The following is an 18,329-nucleotide window of genomic DNA, read 5'->3' on the forward strand; positions in this document are numbered from 1 at the left end:
GGTAGGAGGGAGGGTGGAGGTGAGGTCTGTGATGGTAGCAGGGAGGTGGAGGGTGAGGTCTGGTGTTGTTCATGGTAGGAGGGGTGGGAGGGTGAGGTCTGTGTTGAGGTGGGAGGGTGGAGGATGAGGTCTGGTGTTGTTCATGGTAGGTGGGAGGGTGAGGTGAGGTCTGGTGTTGTAGGTAGGGGAGAGGGTGGAGGTGAGGTCTGGTGTTGTTCATGGTAGGAGGGAGGGGTGGAGGGTGAGGTCTGTGTTGTTCACGGTAGGAGGGGAGGGTGGAGGGGTGAGGTCTGGTGTTGTTCACGGTAGGAGGGAGGTGGAGGGTGAGGTCTGGTGTTGTTCATGGTAGGAGGGAGGGTGGAGGGTGAGGTCTGGTGTTGTTCACGGTAGGTGGGAGGGTGGAGGGTGAGGTCTGGTGTTGTTCATGGTAGGAGGGAGGGTGGAGGGTGAGGTCTGGTGTTGTTCACGGTAGGTGGGAGGGTGGAGGGTGAGGTCTGGTGTTGTTCATGGTAGGAGGGAGGGTGGAGGGTGAGGTCTGGTGAGGGGCGGCAATAAGGAGCAGCGCACCACAGCCAGGCCTAGCAGTAATGGCGGCCACCCGGGCAGCAACAACACACACGCAAGCACACACGTCCACCACCACCAGGGACACACACACACACACACACACACACGCGCGCTAAATAACTGGTAAATGGAAGAAATAAAAAAAAAAAATTGCAACGACTAAATAAACACGAGAATGAAACAGGCGAACAACTAGGTCTCAGGTTTAAATTCTGAATGTTTAAGGTTAAAATGTCTCATAAATGGAATCCAAACTATCTAAATGACTCACTTAAACTATGACACAACAGATAGGGATCAAAATGGTTTTTAATATGTACTGAGACTCTACCTAATTGCATAAAAAGGGAAAATAGGGTTTTAAAAGTATGATCCTTCGATAAACTGATTCTCAGATTTTCAAATTTCTTCCATTATTGTGTGTTGAACATGGAAGGTCGAGTCTCAGCGCTATTTTTTCCGCCATTTCCTTGTCTTTGACTTCGGTGAGACAGGTAGATGAGCCTTCAAATGCATAGATAAGGGAGGTAAGAGGAGGGGGTGGTTGTCGTAGTGTGTCACGTAGTCTACGAGTCAGGTACCTCACCTACAGTACGTTACACGCTAAGGCAGTAAGAAATTAGATGGTACAGCTGACAGTGTAGTACAGCTCAAATGGTAGATCTGACGACAGCAGTAAAAAGCCTGAGACAATTGACAGTCGTAGTGAAGGTGACATGGTAGATCTGACACACAGCAAAAGTAGATAATGTACAGTAGAACAGCTGACGTGGTAGACAAAGGTGGTTGGTAAGACGCTGTCAGCACACCTTCACGGCCCCCCAAGGTCACCACCACACTGGGGCGCTTGTTTGTGGTGGCAGTGGTTGGGTTAGTGGTGACAATTGTTCTGGCAATGGTGGCAGGATGGTGGTGGTCATGAAGGTGGTGGCAGCGTCGTGAGAAAGGCACGGCTGGTGGTGGTGGTGTTGTTATCAGGTGAGTCCGGGCCAGCAAGAGCCTCCGATGGCTCAAGATAACGTGTACAGAGGCCTATCATGTGATAAGGTCAACTTGCACCTCATCCCAGCCACCCCTGTATGTTTCACCACCACCACCACCACCACCACCCCTGTATGTTTCACCACCACCACACCTGTATGTTTCACCATCACTACCCCTGTATGTTTCACCACCACCACCCCTGTATGTTTCACCACCACCACCCCTGTATGTTTCACCATCACTACCCCTGTATGTTTCACCCCCACCACCCCTGTATGTTTCACCCCCACCACCCCTGTATGTTTCACCACCACCCCTGTATGTTTCACCACCACCCCTGTATGTTTCACTATCCATAGTGCCAAACCATGTGCCAGTCTCACACAGGTCTCCCCAAAACTATTTCATATTGGCACTGGTATACCCGCCTTAGTTGGCACTCTCCCCTCAACCTACCATTAGTGGCACCCTTGTATACTCGTCTATTGTGACACTGTACCCATCACCGCCCGCATGTATGTATGTATGTATGTGTACGCAGCCCATCAACGAAGCCTTATGACGGTATACACAATATTTTTGTATCTTACCTCAACAACAGGTGATAAGATATACTTGTGTTCCCTTAACGTTAATTGACATGCCACAAGGCGATATCTTAGGCCCACCTGTAATACTTCTCTCTGATAAGACTGGACCTTCGGCCTAGAAAACAGTGCGTTAATGTTCGAAATCAGGCAAACAGAGTACAGTATTAGGTTTTATATCTAGAAGTGTAAGTAATAAGAGTGCGGAGGCCATATTGTAATTATATCTTGCCCTAATCAGGCCGCACCTCGATTATGCTGTTCAGTTCTGGTGCCCTTATTATAGAATGGATATCAATTCACTGGAGTCGGTGCAGCGAAGAATGGCGAAAATGATTCCGGGACTTAGAAACCTTCCATATCAAGATAGATTAAAGAAACTAAACTTGCATTCCCTAGAAAGACGAAGAGTGCGGGGAGATATGATAGAATATTTAAGTGGGTGAAAGGAATCAATAAAGGGGATATAGATAAAGTTCTTATAATACCCGAGCAGGATAGGACTCGTAGCAACGGATTTAAGTTGGATAAGTTTAGGTTTAGGAGGGAGATAGGAAGAAACTGGTTCATAAATAGGGTGGTGGACGAGTGGAACAAGCTTAGCAACTTTGCAGTAAGTGTTGTGACGCTGGAAAGCTTTAAAAGGAGGCTAGATAGATTCATGGACGATAGAGAGTGGTTGTAACTCTCGACAGGAGCTGCCAAGAACAGGCCAACCGGCTTATTGCAGACTCCTTATTTTCTTATGTTATGTTTTTATATATAAGAACATATATAATGTGTACCTGTGTATTTTAGGCATATTGGCTGTATATATTTAAAGTGTATAAGCTGTAGTTCTAATATGGTCCCAGTTCTTATAAGCCCCAATTCTAACCTAACTTAAATTACTCTAACCTAACTTTTCATAACCTAACCTAACTTAAATTACTCTAACCTTTATTTTCTTAAAGTAACCTAACCCAAACAAACAATAACCTACCCTAACTTCAATTACTTTAACCTAACCTAACCATAAATTAACCTTACCTTTCCTAACCTCCCCAGGTAATAAAGACTCCTGCCATAAACTTATCACAAACCATGAATAAAAAGGTAATATACTTTTATACATTCATACAACGTAAACTACATGAAAATACAATATACCATAACAATATACGACTCAGCTTTACCGTGGCCTTAGTTTAGAATTCAAGCAGTGTTTGTTTTTCTCTCTCACAGAATTAATCGCCAACTATAAAATTGGTGAACAGTGAGATTACATTTGACGAGCATTTAAACATTTAACGAACACTGAAACTCAATTTGGCGAACACTGAAACAAAATTTGGCGAACATTGAAACAAAATTTGGCGACCACAGAAACTAAGACGACGATTGGCCTCGGGAGTAAACAAAGAAACTCCTCACCTCCCCCCCCCTTGCTGGCCTGGCTTCTGAGCTGCCAACTAGTAAATATTGATGAATATATCGACCGGACAAAGGTGCTGCCGAGGAAAATAGGGTGACCGTATAGGCGTAGTAGAGGTAGAGGGGGGAGGAGGGGTTAGGGGTGTAGCTGTCTTGTGCGTGACCTGGGTGAGTTGGGGAAGGTTGGGGAGGGGGAGGAGGAGACTAGAAAGATGAGGTGTAGATGGAGAAGTGAGGAGGAATGATATAGGAAATTAATTAATCGGATCACTTAAAGAATCTCCAACTCAACTTATCTCACCTGAAGATTAATCACCCTCACACTGTTGGGGGTGGATTAGGTTAATCTTTAAAAGGACTAAACTGAGGTGGATATTTTTTAAGTGGAACAATTATTCATTACAACCAATGTGTCCAAATCCTATATTTATTTGATTTTTTTTTCAATGTAAAGTGAATATAAATTTGTACTATTATTCAAAGGTTTTGTGTAGTCATGGGAGGTGATAATGTGTTCCTGTTCTCACACACACACACACACACACACACACACACGACTTTACACGTATTTTAAGCTTCAGAGAATATCTTTCACAGTCTCCCTCGAATAAGTATAGCTTAATGTTACTGCAGACTCACCGTTATATTATATTAAATTTCCAACATTATTTTTATTTCTTTTTAATGTTTTTGTTTTTATAGTTGTATATTTACTTCCTCATCATTTGTTTTTCCTCATAATTTGTTTTTCCTCGCAGTGTTTTTTTTTTCTGAAGGTAGAGAAAAACAACAACAACAGTATCTCACCATTGTCGCCTCACCAAATATTCTGCCTCGTATACAAAGCAGAATCAAGACTAATATAATTCTTGAACGTCAAAACATTAAATAAAAGATGAAAAATATATTAAACAAAAAATACTTGTATAAGAGAATAAATACCTAACACCACACATTCTTTAGTTAAATATTATAAATCGAATCTTTCAAAAGGTAATAAATTTTAGTATGGATCACGAGGTGCATACTTGTGTAACTGTACTTAATATAATGTGTTTGTCGGGAGGCGCGCTCACACACACACACACACACACACACACACACACACACACACACACACACACACACACACACACACACACACACACACACACACACACACACACACACACACACACGTCTTTCACATAACAAGCGAGAAAATATTGTTGCACGTCTATACAGTCTGTTGTTCGCCCCGTGCTGCCTTTGGTGGTGATGTGAGGGAGATAATAATTTTGCACGTCAGAGTAATTTCCAACTTTTACCTGTTGGCACACCTGACGGCGGCCCACACTAATGATATACCAGTTATTGGTGTTTTCTTTTGTTATTTTATGTGTAGCTGATAATAAAGTTCTTCTTTTATTATTATTATTATTATTATTGAAATTCCTATAGACCTATACACACTAATTTACACTACCGGTTGTGTGTCTACCTGAAGCTATGTGTACCTGAAGAAAGATCTACCTGAAGCTGTGTCTACCTGAAATTATGTGTACCTTAGGCTGTGTGTACCTGAAACTGTGTATTCCTTAGACTTTGTGTACCTGTGGTTGTGTGTGTGTGTGTGTGTGTGTATACTTGGGGCTGTGTGTACCTAAGATTGTATTTGAGTGCTTGAAATGGTGTGTGTGTGTGTGTGCCTGAGGCCGTGTGCGTTAGATGCTGCATGTACACTCAGGTCCGCGTACACATCTCTAGGTTGGTTGTCAGCCACCACTTCCGGCCTGGCAGTAATGATGCTGTGGCCGCAGCGTTCCCGCGCCTCTTGCGGGAAAGAACACAGCCGCTCGTCGCTGGGAAACTGCGGGAGATGACACCACGCCTGCGGTCTACCCCTCCCGCAAGCTGCAACCTGCTGCACGCACCCTACCACACACACCCTAACTACCACATGTACCGTACCTCATGTTCTCCAGACACACCTTACCCTACGTGTGTGTGTGACACTATGGGTAAGTTTCTTTACGCCATTTGCCTCTGTCTACCCAGCAGTAATTGGAAACCTGGATGTTAATCGAATTGCGGATCGTTTTCCGGGGTAATGGTTAGCCAGTGCAGTTGGCGAGTTGTCCGGTCTTCTCGGACTATTCCTTGACGCTGGGTCATGCACGGTACTTTATGTAACTGTATATTTTCAGCCTTCTGGATGCTATGCTCTTTCAATAAGCTGTGAATTATTATTATTATTATTATTATTATTATTATTATTATTATCGTGTTACTCTCCCTCATCATCCCCCCTTCCTCGTCATCTCACACTTCCTTCTCGCTCTCACTTACCTCACACCGTCTCCCACCTTAAAATCACTCACCGCTAAACACGTCTCTGAGTCAACCCATCAAGAAATTCCCAACTTACATAATAATAATAATAATAATAATAATAATAATAATAATAATAATAATAATAATAATAATAATAATAATAATAATAATAATAATAATAATAATAATAATAATAATAATAATAATAATAAATTAGAACATCATCTCTCAATATTCCTCAAAACTTCAGCTCATCACCAGTATACCGGACATTTGTAACCAGTTAGTAGCGCTCACCGGCGGACAACAGGTGTAAGTGTAACAGACGGGTGTTAGCAAGCTGCCATACACAGGTGCGTCAACACAAGTCGCAGCTGTAGGCCTGGTGATGATCCTGGCTGATAGATTTACGGGCAGGTGAGAGGACAACTTCCTCGGGCTGTCCAACACACCTGTATGTGTGTGTGTGTGTGTGTGTGGAGGGTTGGAGGGGGGGTGGTGGGGGAGAAGGGGGGTGGTTGGTGGAGGGAACACATGTGCAACTACCACCATCGTTATCACAACTACTACTACTACTATCATAATTATTAGTATGTACTGTATGTTACGTTGTCATGTATAATCAATAATCATTTTACGCTACCGCTCACAGGAGGAGTATGGAGTGTACAATAAACTAGCTGGTGTTAGGTTAGGTTAGGTGGCAAAACTCAAATCCAAATTTCCCACCCCTTCGATCATGAAAGGGTGATGAGGTTTGTATGAGGCGTGTATGAGGTGTGTATGAAGCGTGTATGAGGCGTGTATGATGAGGCGTGCATGAAGCGTGTATGAGGTGTGTATGGGGCGTGTGTGGGGGCATGTATGGGGGCACATTATGAGGTGTATGAGGCGTACATAGGGTGTATGAGCGTCTGAGGTGTGCATGAGGGTGTATGGGGCGTGCATGGGGTGTATATGGGGCGTGCATGGGGTGTATGAGGCGTGTGTGAGGTGTGTTTAAGATGTGTATGAGGGTGTATGAGTGTATGACGTGTGTGAGGCGTGTACAGGGGTGTGAATGAAGCGTGTACAGGGTGTGAGGAACCATGGGATGAGTCTGAAGGTGTACTTAAGAAGGTAAATCAAAATTATTTTACCAGGAACGAACAGACTAGAGCGAGCGGACTGACCGAATATGAAACGAACAGACGAACAGACGAACGGACGGACGGCGATACAGGAACGAACAGACGAACGAACGGAACAGGGCGGCCAGATGCAGGAACGAAAAGACGAACGGACGGACGGCCCCAGTCAGGAACGAATTGAGACAGACGGACGGTCCAGATACAGGAACGAAAAGACAATGAACAGACGAACGGACGGGACGGCCAGATACAGGAACAAACAGACGAACGAACGGACGGTCCGGGTACAGGAACGAACAGACCGACGGACGGGCGGCCAGATACAGAACGAACAGACGAACGGACGGACGGCCAGATACAGGAACGAACAGACGAACAGACGGGACGGTCAGATACAGGAACGAACAGACGAACGAACGGACGGTCAGATACAGGAACGAGCAGACGAACGGACGGTTAGATACAGGAATGAACAGACGAACGAACGGACGGACGGCCAGATACTGGAACAAACTGACGAACGGACGGCCAGATACAGGAACGAACAGACGAACGAACGAACGGACGGCCAGATACAGGTACGAACAGACGAACGGACGGCCAGATACCATTAAAACAAAAAATTAAAAACTCCTTCACGGTTAGGTAATATTTTGCATCAGGTCAGGATGCATAAAAACATTCTAATATTAACAACAACAACAAATACAACAAGAACAACAAACACAACAAGACACCGGGGAGGTATAAAAAAAAAAGCTTGATTTATAGCACTAAGCTGACATTTAAGGGGCGAAGGTGATGGTGGTAGCGATAATTATAGTTGTGGTGGTAGTTATCGAGTTGAGAGTAGTTCTGATGTTGTCTCAGATAATAATGCAAAACAAATAATAATAATAATAATAATAATAATAATAATAATAATAACTACATTATTATTATTATTATTATTATTACATTCATGATGATGATCAGTAGTAGTAGTAGTAATAGCAAGAATTAATTAAACATATAACCATCTCTACCAGCCCTCCATCCCCCCTCCCCCCCCCCTCCCTCCCAGCTTACGTCAGCATCGCCGAGGGAGAGAGAGGGAGGAAGAAGGGGGGGGGGGCTATACATGAAGCAGGTGTACAGGTGTGTGGACAACTGTTGCAGCTAAATCACTTAATTATCCCACCTGGCCTCACCTACCCTCCCTCACCAACTGGCTGGTGTGTGTGTAGAGGTGAGGAAAGAAAACCGTACCCTTGGCCCCTTACATGTGGGGTTATAACGCCTGGCCAATAGTATATCTGATTAATACAATAATATAGTCCGATTAATAATATATCTTGATTAATATATCTGCCCTAATAATACTGTATATCCTGATCCACCAGTATATCTTGACCAATAATATATCCTAATACTACAAAGGGATTGGAGTTAGGTTAGGTTAGGTTAGGTTAGGTTAGAGTTAGGTTAGGTTAGAGTTAGGTTAGGTTAGGTTAGGTTAGGTTAGGTTAGGTCAGGTTAGGTTAGGTTAGGTTAGGTTAGGTTAGGTTGGTTGGGTTAGGTTAGGTTAGGTTAGGTTGTCTCTGGTTTGTCCGGAACTGTTAATAAATTATTCAATAAGTAACACTCAAAATTTTAACATCTTCAATTTAGCGAACTGACTGACTGACGAGTGTGATGACTGACTGACGAGTGTGTTGACTGACTGACGAGTGTGATGACTGACTGACGAGTGTGTTGACTTACTGACGAGTGTGTTGACTGACTGACGAGTGTGTTGACTGACGGCAGAGTGTGTTGGCTGACTGACGAGTGTGTTGACTGACGGCAGAGTGTGATGACTGACTGGCGAGTGCGATGACTGACTGACGAGTGCGATGACTGACTGACGAGTGCGATGACTGACTGACAGGTGTGTTGACTGACGGCAGGTGTGATGACGGCTGACGAGTGTGTTGGCCTGACCCCGGCGAAGTGTGTTGACTGACTGACGGTGTGTTGACTGACTGGCAGGTGTGTTGACTGACTGACAGTGTGATGACTGACGGCGAAAGTGTGTTGACTGACTGACGAGTGTGTTGACTGACTGACGGGGTGCTGATGACGACTGGCAGAGTGTGATGACTGACTGACGAGTGTGTTGACTGACTGACGAGTGTGATGACTGACCCGGCAAGTGTGATGACTGACTGACAGAGTGCGATGACTGACTGACGGCGAGTGCGATGACTGACTGACGGGGTGCGATGACGGCTTGAGCAGTGTGTTGACCCGGCTGACGAGTGTGATGACTGACTGACAAGTGTGATGACTGACTGACGAGTGTGATGATGACTGACTGACGGGTGTGATGACTGACTGGCGAGTGCGATGACTGACTAACGGTGCGATGACGGCTGACGGGGTGTGTTGACTGACTGACGAGTGTGATGACCCGGCGAGTGCGATGACTGACTGACGGTGCGATGACTGACTGGCCAGAGTACGATGACTGACTAACGAGTGTGTTGACTGACTGACGAGTGTGATGACTGACTGACGGTGTGATGACTGACTGGCCGAGTGTGATGACTGACTGACAGGTGCGATGACGTGGCAGGTGCGATTATTTGTGACAGGTGTGTTGACTGACTGACAGAGTGTGATGACCTGACTGACAGGTGTGATGACTGACGGCAGGTGTGATGACTGACTGACGAGTGTGATGACTGACTGAAAAGTGTGATGACTGACTGAAAAGTGTGATGACTGACTGACGAGTGTGTTGACTTACTGACGAGTGTGTTGACTGACTGACGAGTGTGATGACTGACTGACAAGTGTGTTGACTGACTGAAAAGTGTGATGACTGACTGAAAAGTGTGATGACTGACTGACGAGTGTGTTGACTTACTGACGAGTGTGTTGACTGACTGACGAGTGTGATGACTGACTGACGAGTGTGTTGACTGACTGACGAGTGTGATGACTAACTGACGAGTGTGATGACTGACTGACGAGTGTGATGCAGGACGCCACACTATTTACTATACTGGGAATGACTCGTGCAATAGGTTCTCCAGTCTTAGATATTCAGATAAAACCATAAAAATCTTTACTTCGAAGACTGTAACGACCAGGGTTAGGTTAGGTTAGGTAAGGTGACGCCCGTTTGATCCACCATGAGGCTGCCTCGGGCCCTCTGACTTCACCTGTAGCAGTTGATCAATAAACAGGTAAGTATTGACAGGTGTTCCCAGTTGTTCGCCATATAATTAACACCAGTTGTGGCTATAACCTCACCTCTTCTTACGTAACCTAACCAAACCTTACCTAACCTAACCTAACCTAACCTCACCTCTTCTAACCTAATCTATAACCTTACCTAACCTCACCTCTTCTTACCTAACATAATCTAACCTAACCTAACCTTACTGAACCTAACCTAATCTAACCTTACCTAACCTACCCTAACCTAACCTAACCTCTTCTTACGTAACCTAACCTAATCTATAACCTTACCTAACCTAGCCTCACCTCTTCTAACCTAACCTAACCTCACCTCTTCTAACCTAATCTAACCTAACCTAACCTCACCTTTTCTTACCTAACATAATCTAATCTAACCTAACCTAACCTAACCTAACCTTACTGAACCTAACCTTACCTTACCTTACCTAACCTAACCTAATCTAACCTAACCTAACCTAACCTAACCTAACCTAACCTAACCTAACCTAACCTAACCTAACCTAACCTAACCTAACCTAACCTAACCTGCAGGAATTTTTTTCATTTAATTTTTTGTTGGTTAATGTCCAGTGATTTTACTTTAAGTGACTTTATTGGTTCACCACACGTCGCTACCCGTCAAACACACATACAGTATAGAGTATATATATTAGCACGCGCGCGCACACATCGTTGACGGGGTTCTTCATGCATATTGCTGAGAAAAAAAATATATATCGTATCTTTAATTTTAGATAACGTGTTAAGTGAACATTATATCATAAAAAATATTAACTGAAACTATCATATTAAACTTATATCGTTTTATACCTTTTACGACTTATTTACGTATTTTTAAATCATTTCTATGAAGGAAATTAACCGTTACCAAAATAACCCAGAATGGACGCTGATGAATAAAGATAAATATTAATACAATAAATTTGTCTGTCTTGCTCTGCTATCAACATTATATATATATATATATATATATATATATATATATATATATATATATATATATATATATATATATATATATATATATATATATATATATATATATATATATATATATATATATATATATATATATATATATATATATATATATATATATATATATATATATATATATACTGTATGAAGCGGCCCGGGGCAATAAGTAGATGAACGACGAAATTAATAATAACAATAATAATAATAATAATAATAATAATAATATTAATAGTCAGAAAACACAGTTAAAGTTTAACAAATTTTAAATAATTATAATGGCATATAAAGCACACAATGAGTCTCAGAAAAATGTCTACACACTCCTTTACAGACTGTCCGTGGAGATGTGTGAATGTTTGTATAGTAGCAGCAGCATTGTCCTCACTTAGGGCATCCTCGGCATTAATAAGTGTTGTAATACAATAATTCACGCCATCTCCACGAAGATTATGTAAAGGAGTGAGAAGACTTTTTTTCTGAGGCACCTCATACACGTAGGCAGGATGCCCGCCCCCCCCACACGTGTCTTGAACCTCTCCTTCCCATGGCCATCTATAGTCCTGGGCCGCCACCTGCTGAGGTGTTCCCCCTGGGCCGCCACCTGCTGAGGTGTTCCCCCTGAGCTGTCTACTACTGGGTGTTTCCCCTGGGCCGCCCACTGGTGAGGTGTTCCCCTGGGCCGCCCACTGGTGAGGGGGCCGCCCACTGGTGAGTGTTCCCTGGCCGCCACTGGTGACCCCTGGGCCGCCCACTGGTGAGGTGTTCCGGGCCGCCCACTGGTGAGGTGTTCTGGGCCGCCCAACTACCCCTGACTGGTGTGTTCCCCCTGGGCCGGCCCACTGCAGCTGGTGAGGTGTCCCCCTGGGCCGAGACTGGTGAGGTGAGGTGTCCCCTGGGCTGCCCACTTGAGGTGTTCCTGCCGCCCACTGGTGAGGTGTTCCCCTGGCCGCCCAGCCCACTCCCCTGGGCCGCCCACTGAGGTGTTCCCCACTGCTGAGGTGCCCCTGGGCCGCCCACTGCTGAGATGTTCCCCTGGGCCCCCAGGTGAGGTGTTCCCCCTGGGCCGCCCACTGCTTACGGTGTTCCCTGGCCGCCCACTGCTGAGGTGTTCCCCCTGCCGCCCACAGGTGAGCTGGGCCGCCTGCTGCTGAGGTGCCCCCGCCGCCCACTGTACGGTGCTTGGGCCGCCCACTGGTGAGATGTTCCCCTGGGCCGCCCACTGGTGAGGTTCCCTGGCTGCCCCACTGGTGAGATGTTCCCCCAGGCCGCCCACTGCTGAGGTGTTCCCCTGGGCCTCCCACTGGTGAGATGTTCCCCAGGCCGCCCACTGCTGAGGTGTGTCTCCTGGGCCAACCACTGCCCCCCAGGCCCCTGGTGCCCGCCCACTGGTGAGATGTTCTGTGGTGAGATGTTCCCAGGCCGCCCACTGCTGAGGTGTTCCCCTGGGCCTCCCACTGGTGAGATGTTCCCAGTGCTAAGGCGTTTCCCCTGGGCCGCCCACTGCTGAGGTGTTCCCCCTGGGCCGCCCACAGCTGAGGTGTTCCCTCGGGCCGCCCCTGCTGAGGTGTTCCCCTGGCCGCCCACAGCTGAGGTGTTCCCCGGCCGCCCCCTGCTGAGGTGTTCCCCTGGGCCGCCCACAGCTGAGGTTCCCCCTGCCGAGGTGTTCCCCTGGGCTGCCCACAGCTGAGGTGTGTCCCCCTGGGCCGCCCCTGCTGAGGTGTTCCCTGCCGCCCACAGCTGAGGTGTTCCCCCGGCTGAGGTGTTCTGCTGAACCCCGCCTGAGGTGAGGTGTTCCCCGGCCGCCCCCTGCTGAGGTGTTCCCCGGGGCCCTGCTCCGCCGCCCCTGAGGAGTGTTCCCGGGCCGCCCCCCTGCTGTTCCCCAGGTGCCCCTGCTGAGGTGTTCCCGGCCGCCCACAGCTGAGGTGTTTCCAGCCCCCCCTGCCCCGCCGCCCCTGCTGAGGTGTTCCCCCCGGGCCGCCCCCTGCTGAGGTGTTCCCCCGGGCCGCCCACTGCCTCTTCAGGTCCCTAACTCTTGTGATAATCACTTGCTTTGGTTTGTAATGTTGCTAGTTGGGTTTTTTTCCTGGTTCATACCTGTTGTGTCTAACACTATTAACACGTAAAAAACGTTGACAGAGATGAGAGAAGCGTCCTGAACAAATGAGTTTACCGAGGCGTCTCCTTGCGAAAGACTGATGATAAGTGAAGCAGGATGTTTTGACGATGGGGAAACACTCTGGCAGGGAATTCCACAGTGTACCAGTTCGGGGCATAAATGATATTAGGTCGGCAGAGGTTCTGCTGGGTAGCATCCCGACATAAAAACATCTCTCAATGGAGGAAGCAGTGAAATCTAATCTTTATACAGTGATGAATATTTTCAGGTAAGGTTCTTATGTTTTTATCGTTTTAATATTTTGTTTTATCTCTGCACCATAATAGAGGAAGCATCTGTACATATTTCTTCCGGTAGAGCAAGTTTTTTGTTTATTAGTTTCACTCACCTACCCATGGTTCACCTCCAGCACTAGTAGTTTACCCACTGGTCAAACAACTTTATATTTCATACTAAGGAACATGTTACCCTTGACCATGAACTGTTCAAGCTACAACTCATATTAGTTATTGTATCCGCTGTACCGATGATAGTTACCCCTAATAGCAAAACAAAAAAAATGTTATGTCGAATTCTCACACCATAACATTGACGACAGCTGTGAACATTGACGACAGCTGTGAACATCGACGACAGCTGTGAACATTGACGACAGCTCTAAACATCGACGACAGCTGTGAACATTGACGATAGCTGTGAACATTGACGACAGCTCTGAACATTGACGACAGCTCTGAACATTGACGACAGCTGTGAACATCGACGACAGCTGTGAACATTGACGACAGCTCTAAACATCGACGACAGCTGTGAACATTGACGATAGCTGTGAACATTGACGACAGCTCTAAACATTGACGACAGCTGTGAACATTGACGACACAGCTGACAGTGAACGACAGCTCTGAACATGACGACAGCATTGAACAGCTCTGAACAGCGACAGCCGTGACGCGAGCTCTAAACATTGACGACAGCTGTTGACGACAGCTGAGAACATTGACGACAGCTGTGAGAACGACAGCTTGACGACATTGACGACAGCTGAGAACATTGACGTAGCTGTGAACATTGACGATAGCTGTGAACATTGACGACAGCTCTGAACATTGACGACAGCTCTGAACATCGACAGCTAACTCGACGACAGCTCTAACGTGACGACAGCTGTGAACATTGACGACAGCTGAGAATGACAGCTGTGAACAGTGACGACAGCTCTGAACATTGACGACAGCTCGAACAACGACGTCAGCTCTAACACTGACGACAGCTCTGAACATTGACGACAGCTCGAACATCGATGACAGCTGTGAACATTACGCCAGCTCAACACGACAGCTGTGAACATTGACGACAGCTCTGAACATTGACGACAGCTCTGAACATTGACGACAGCTGTGAACATCGACGACAGCTCTAAACATTGACGACAGCTCTAAAACGTGACGACAGCTGTGAACGTGACGACAGATGAACATCGACGACAGCTGCGAACATTGACGACAGCTCGACATTGACGACAGCTCTGAACAATGGCGACAGCTGTGAACATCGACGACAGCTGTGAACATTGACGACAGCTGTGAACATTGACGACCGCTCTGAACATCGACGACAGTCAACATTGACGACAGCTGTGAACTTGACGACGCTGAGAACATTGACGACAGCTCTGAACACGAAACATCGACGACACTCTAAACATGACGACAGCTGAGAACATCGACGACAGCTAAACATTGACGACAGCTGTGAACATCGACGACAGCTGTAGATGACGACAGCTCTGGAACATTGACGAGCTCTGAACATTGACGACAGCTCAGAACATTGACGACAGCTCTGAACATTGACGATTGTGACGACTTCTGAACAACGACGTCAGCTCGAACACACGCCAGCTCTGAACATTGACGACAGCTCTAAACATTGACGGCAGCCTGAACATTGACGACAGCTGTGAACATCGAAGACAGCTCTAAACATTGACGACAGCTGTGAACATGAAGACAGCTCTGAAATTATTGACGAGACAGCTGTGAACATCGACGACAGCTGTGAACATTGACGACAGCTCTGGAACATCGACATCGACAGTCAGGTAAACATTGACGACAGCTGTGAACATTGAAGGCTCTGAACATTACGCCAGCTGTGAACATTGACGACAGCTGTGAACATTGACGACAGCTCTAAACATTGACACAGCTCTGAACATTGACGACAGCTCTGAACATCGACGACAGCTCTAACATTGATGACAGCTGTGAACATTAGAAGCTGAAAATATGACGACAGCTGTGAACAGTGACGACAGCCGTGAACATCGACGACAGCTCTAAACATTGACGACAGCTGTGAACGACGACAGCTGAAAATATTGACGACAGCTGTGAACAGTGACGACAGCTCAACATTGACGACAGCTCTGAACATTGGCGATAGCTCTAAACATTGACGACAGCTGTGAACATTAACGACAGCTGTAACACGACGACAGCTGTGAACATTAACGACAGCTGTGAACGCTGACGACAGCTGTGAATATCGACGACAGCTGTGAACATTAACGACAGGCCAGAACATCGACGACAGCTGTGAACATCGACGACAGAACATTGACGACAGCTCTGAACATTGACGACAGCTCTGAACATCGACGACAGCCAGAATGATTAACGACAGCTGTGAACATTGACTACAGCTGTGAACAATTGACGACAGCTCTAAACATTGACGACAGCTCTGAACATTGACGACAGCTCTAAACATTGACGACAGCTCTGAACATTGACGACAGCTGTGAACATCGACGACAGCTCTAAACATTGACGACAGCTCTAAACATTGACGACAGCTCTGAACATTGACGACAGCTCTAAACATTGACGACAGCTCTGAACATTGACGACAGCTCTAAACATCGACGACAGCTCTAAACATTGACGACAGCCCTGCCTTAGAAGTGTGTTTTTTTTCACAAATTTCCAACAATCTTAGGAATAGACTCTGGAGCAAAATAATTGAAATTATGGAAGCTGTACAAGAATTTCATCCTTATAAACCAAATCATCAGGTTTAATTAATTCAAGCTTAAACAAAACTAATCTAACCCAACCTACCCAAACACAGGGCTAATCTAACCTAACCAACTACCAGAGGGCTAACCTAGCTAGCTACCAGAGGGCTAACCTAACCTAATAAGCGTGAGGGAGTTTTATTCATCAGGTGAAATAAGCTAGGGGGTTAACCTTCAGGTGACATCAAAAATTAAACCAACACAAATAAGACAATGAAGGGTAAGGGGGAATGAGGTGGGAAGGGGATTAACTCAAATAAAAAGCGTTGTATGTAGTGTATATAGGGAGGCAGTGTGGAGGGGGTGATGGGGAGTGATGGGGAGTGGTGTGGAGTGATGGGGAGTAATCGGGAATGGTGGGGAGTGATGGAGGGTGGGGAGTGATGGAGGGTGGGGAGCGGCTGCCTCAGACTGGTTGGCCAGATACTGTGTATATAACCAGAGAGTTTTATCTCATAATGTTTAATAGTTGATGTAGAGTAATAGTGTAATAATTACTAACCTTGTTACGCGCTTAAAGACCTTAGTTGGTGAAGCGCTGTAATAACATTATAACAATACTGATACTATACAGTAAGGTGAAGCACCATGTGGTAAATGAAGCATCGTATAGCGAGTGAAGCATAGTATAGTAATTGAAACACTGTGCAGTAATGTGAAGCAGTGTAGTAAGTGAAGCACCATATAGTAAATGAAGCACCGTGTAGCGAGTGAAGCACCTGGTAGTAAGTGAAGCACCAAGTAGTAAGTGAAGCACCGTGTAGTAATTAAGGCACTGTGTAGTAATTGAAGCAAACATAAGTTACTGAAGCACCGTGTAATAAGCGAAACACCATGTATTAAGTGAAGCACCACGTAGTAAGTGAAGTACCATGTATTAAATAAAGCACTATGTATTAAGTGAAACACCATGTATTAAGTGAAGCACCATGCATTAAGTAAAGCACCATGTATTAAGTGAAGCACCATGTAGTAATAAATCACCACGTAGTAAAAGTGAGGCACTGTATATATTGAGTGAAACACCATGTATTAAGTGAAGCACCACGTAGTAAGTGAAGTACCATGTATTAAATAAAGCACTATGTATTAAGTGAAACACCATGTATTAAGTGAAGCACCATGAATTAAGTAAAGCACCATGTATTAAGTGAAGCACCATGTAGTAGGTGAGGCACCATGTATTAAGCAAAGCGCCATGTAGTGAGTGGGAGAACTAAGAGCGAGGTGATGGTGGTAGTGGTGATAGTGCTAGTAGTAGTAGTAGTACTGTTGGTGTTAATAGCAACGTTGGTAGGGATGATTGTAGTAATAGTAATGGCGGCTGTAGTAGTAACAGTAGTAGTAGCATTGTTAAGGATGGTTGTTGTAGTAGTAATAGCATTAATAGGGAGTATGGTTGTAGTGGTGGCGGTGGTGGTGGTGGTGGCAGCGGTTGTGGTGATAGGAGGAGAGAACTGCACTCATGCACTGGTAGGCCTCCGCCCCTGGGGGTGTCGACGGAGGGGGGAGGGAGGGGGTGAAGGGGGGAGGAGGAGGAGGGGGGAGTTTCTGGTTGGTGGGTAAGGGAGGATGTGAAGGGAGGGAGGGAGAGAAGAGCCCTGTGGGAGGGGGAGGCCTAAGAGAAGTGGGAGGCCTAGGAGAAGGGGGAGGACTAGGGGGAGGAGGGAGGAAGGCCGATATCCAGTTAGGTCTGGGTCTCCTCCCAGGCTTTACTGACACTCGCTCAGACTCCAGGGTGACCGGGCAAATCTGGCTCACCCTAGGGCCCTTAAGTGTGACAGATGGTGTGTGATAGTGTGAATTAAGAGCCTAATTCACCCTAGTGTGACAGATGGTGTGTGGTAGTGTGGATTAGGAGTTTAAGTCACCCTATGGCCCTCTAGGTGTGGCTGGTGGTGTGGTAGTGTGCGTTAGATGTCTGGTTCATC

General features: G+C 46.0%; 1 protein-coding gene across 1 annotated transcript; it reads left to right on the forward strand.

Moving 5' to 3' along the window:
- The first annotated feature begins 7,041 nt into the window (after window positions 1-7,041).
- On the forward strand, window positions 7,042-7,608 carry LOC121872779 (translation initiation factor IF-2-like). Its single transcript, XM_042375836.1, has one exon. It carries the CDS (start codon window positions 7,042-7,044, stop codon window positions 7,606-7,608), a length of 567 nt encoding a protein of 188 aa, XP_042231770.1.
- Window positions 7,609-18,329: the final 10,721 nt, after the last annotated feature.

The sequence above is a fragment of the Homarus americanus genome, unplaced genomic scaffold (genome assembly GCF_018991925.1).
Source record: "Homarus americanus isolate GMGI-L3 unplaced genomic scaffold, GMGI_Hamer_2.0 scaffold39155, whole genome shotgun sequence".
NCBI lineage: Eukaryota > Metazoa > Arthropoda > Malacostraca > Decapoda > Nephropidae > Homarus > Homarus americanus.

What these genes read in the sequence shown, in the direction of transcription:
- LOC121872779 (XM_042375836.1), top strand. Translation starts at nt 7,042, where the DNA reads ATGAAACGAACAGACGAACAGACGAACGGACGGACGGCGATACAGGAA.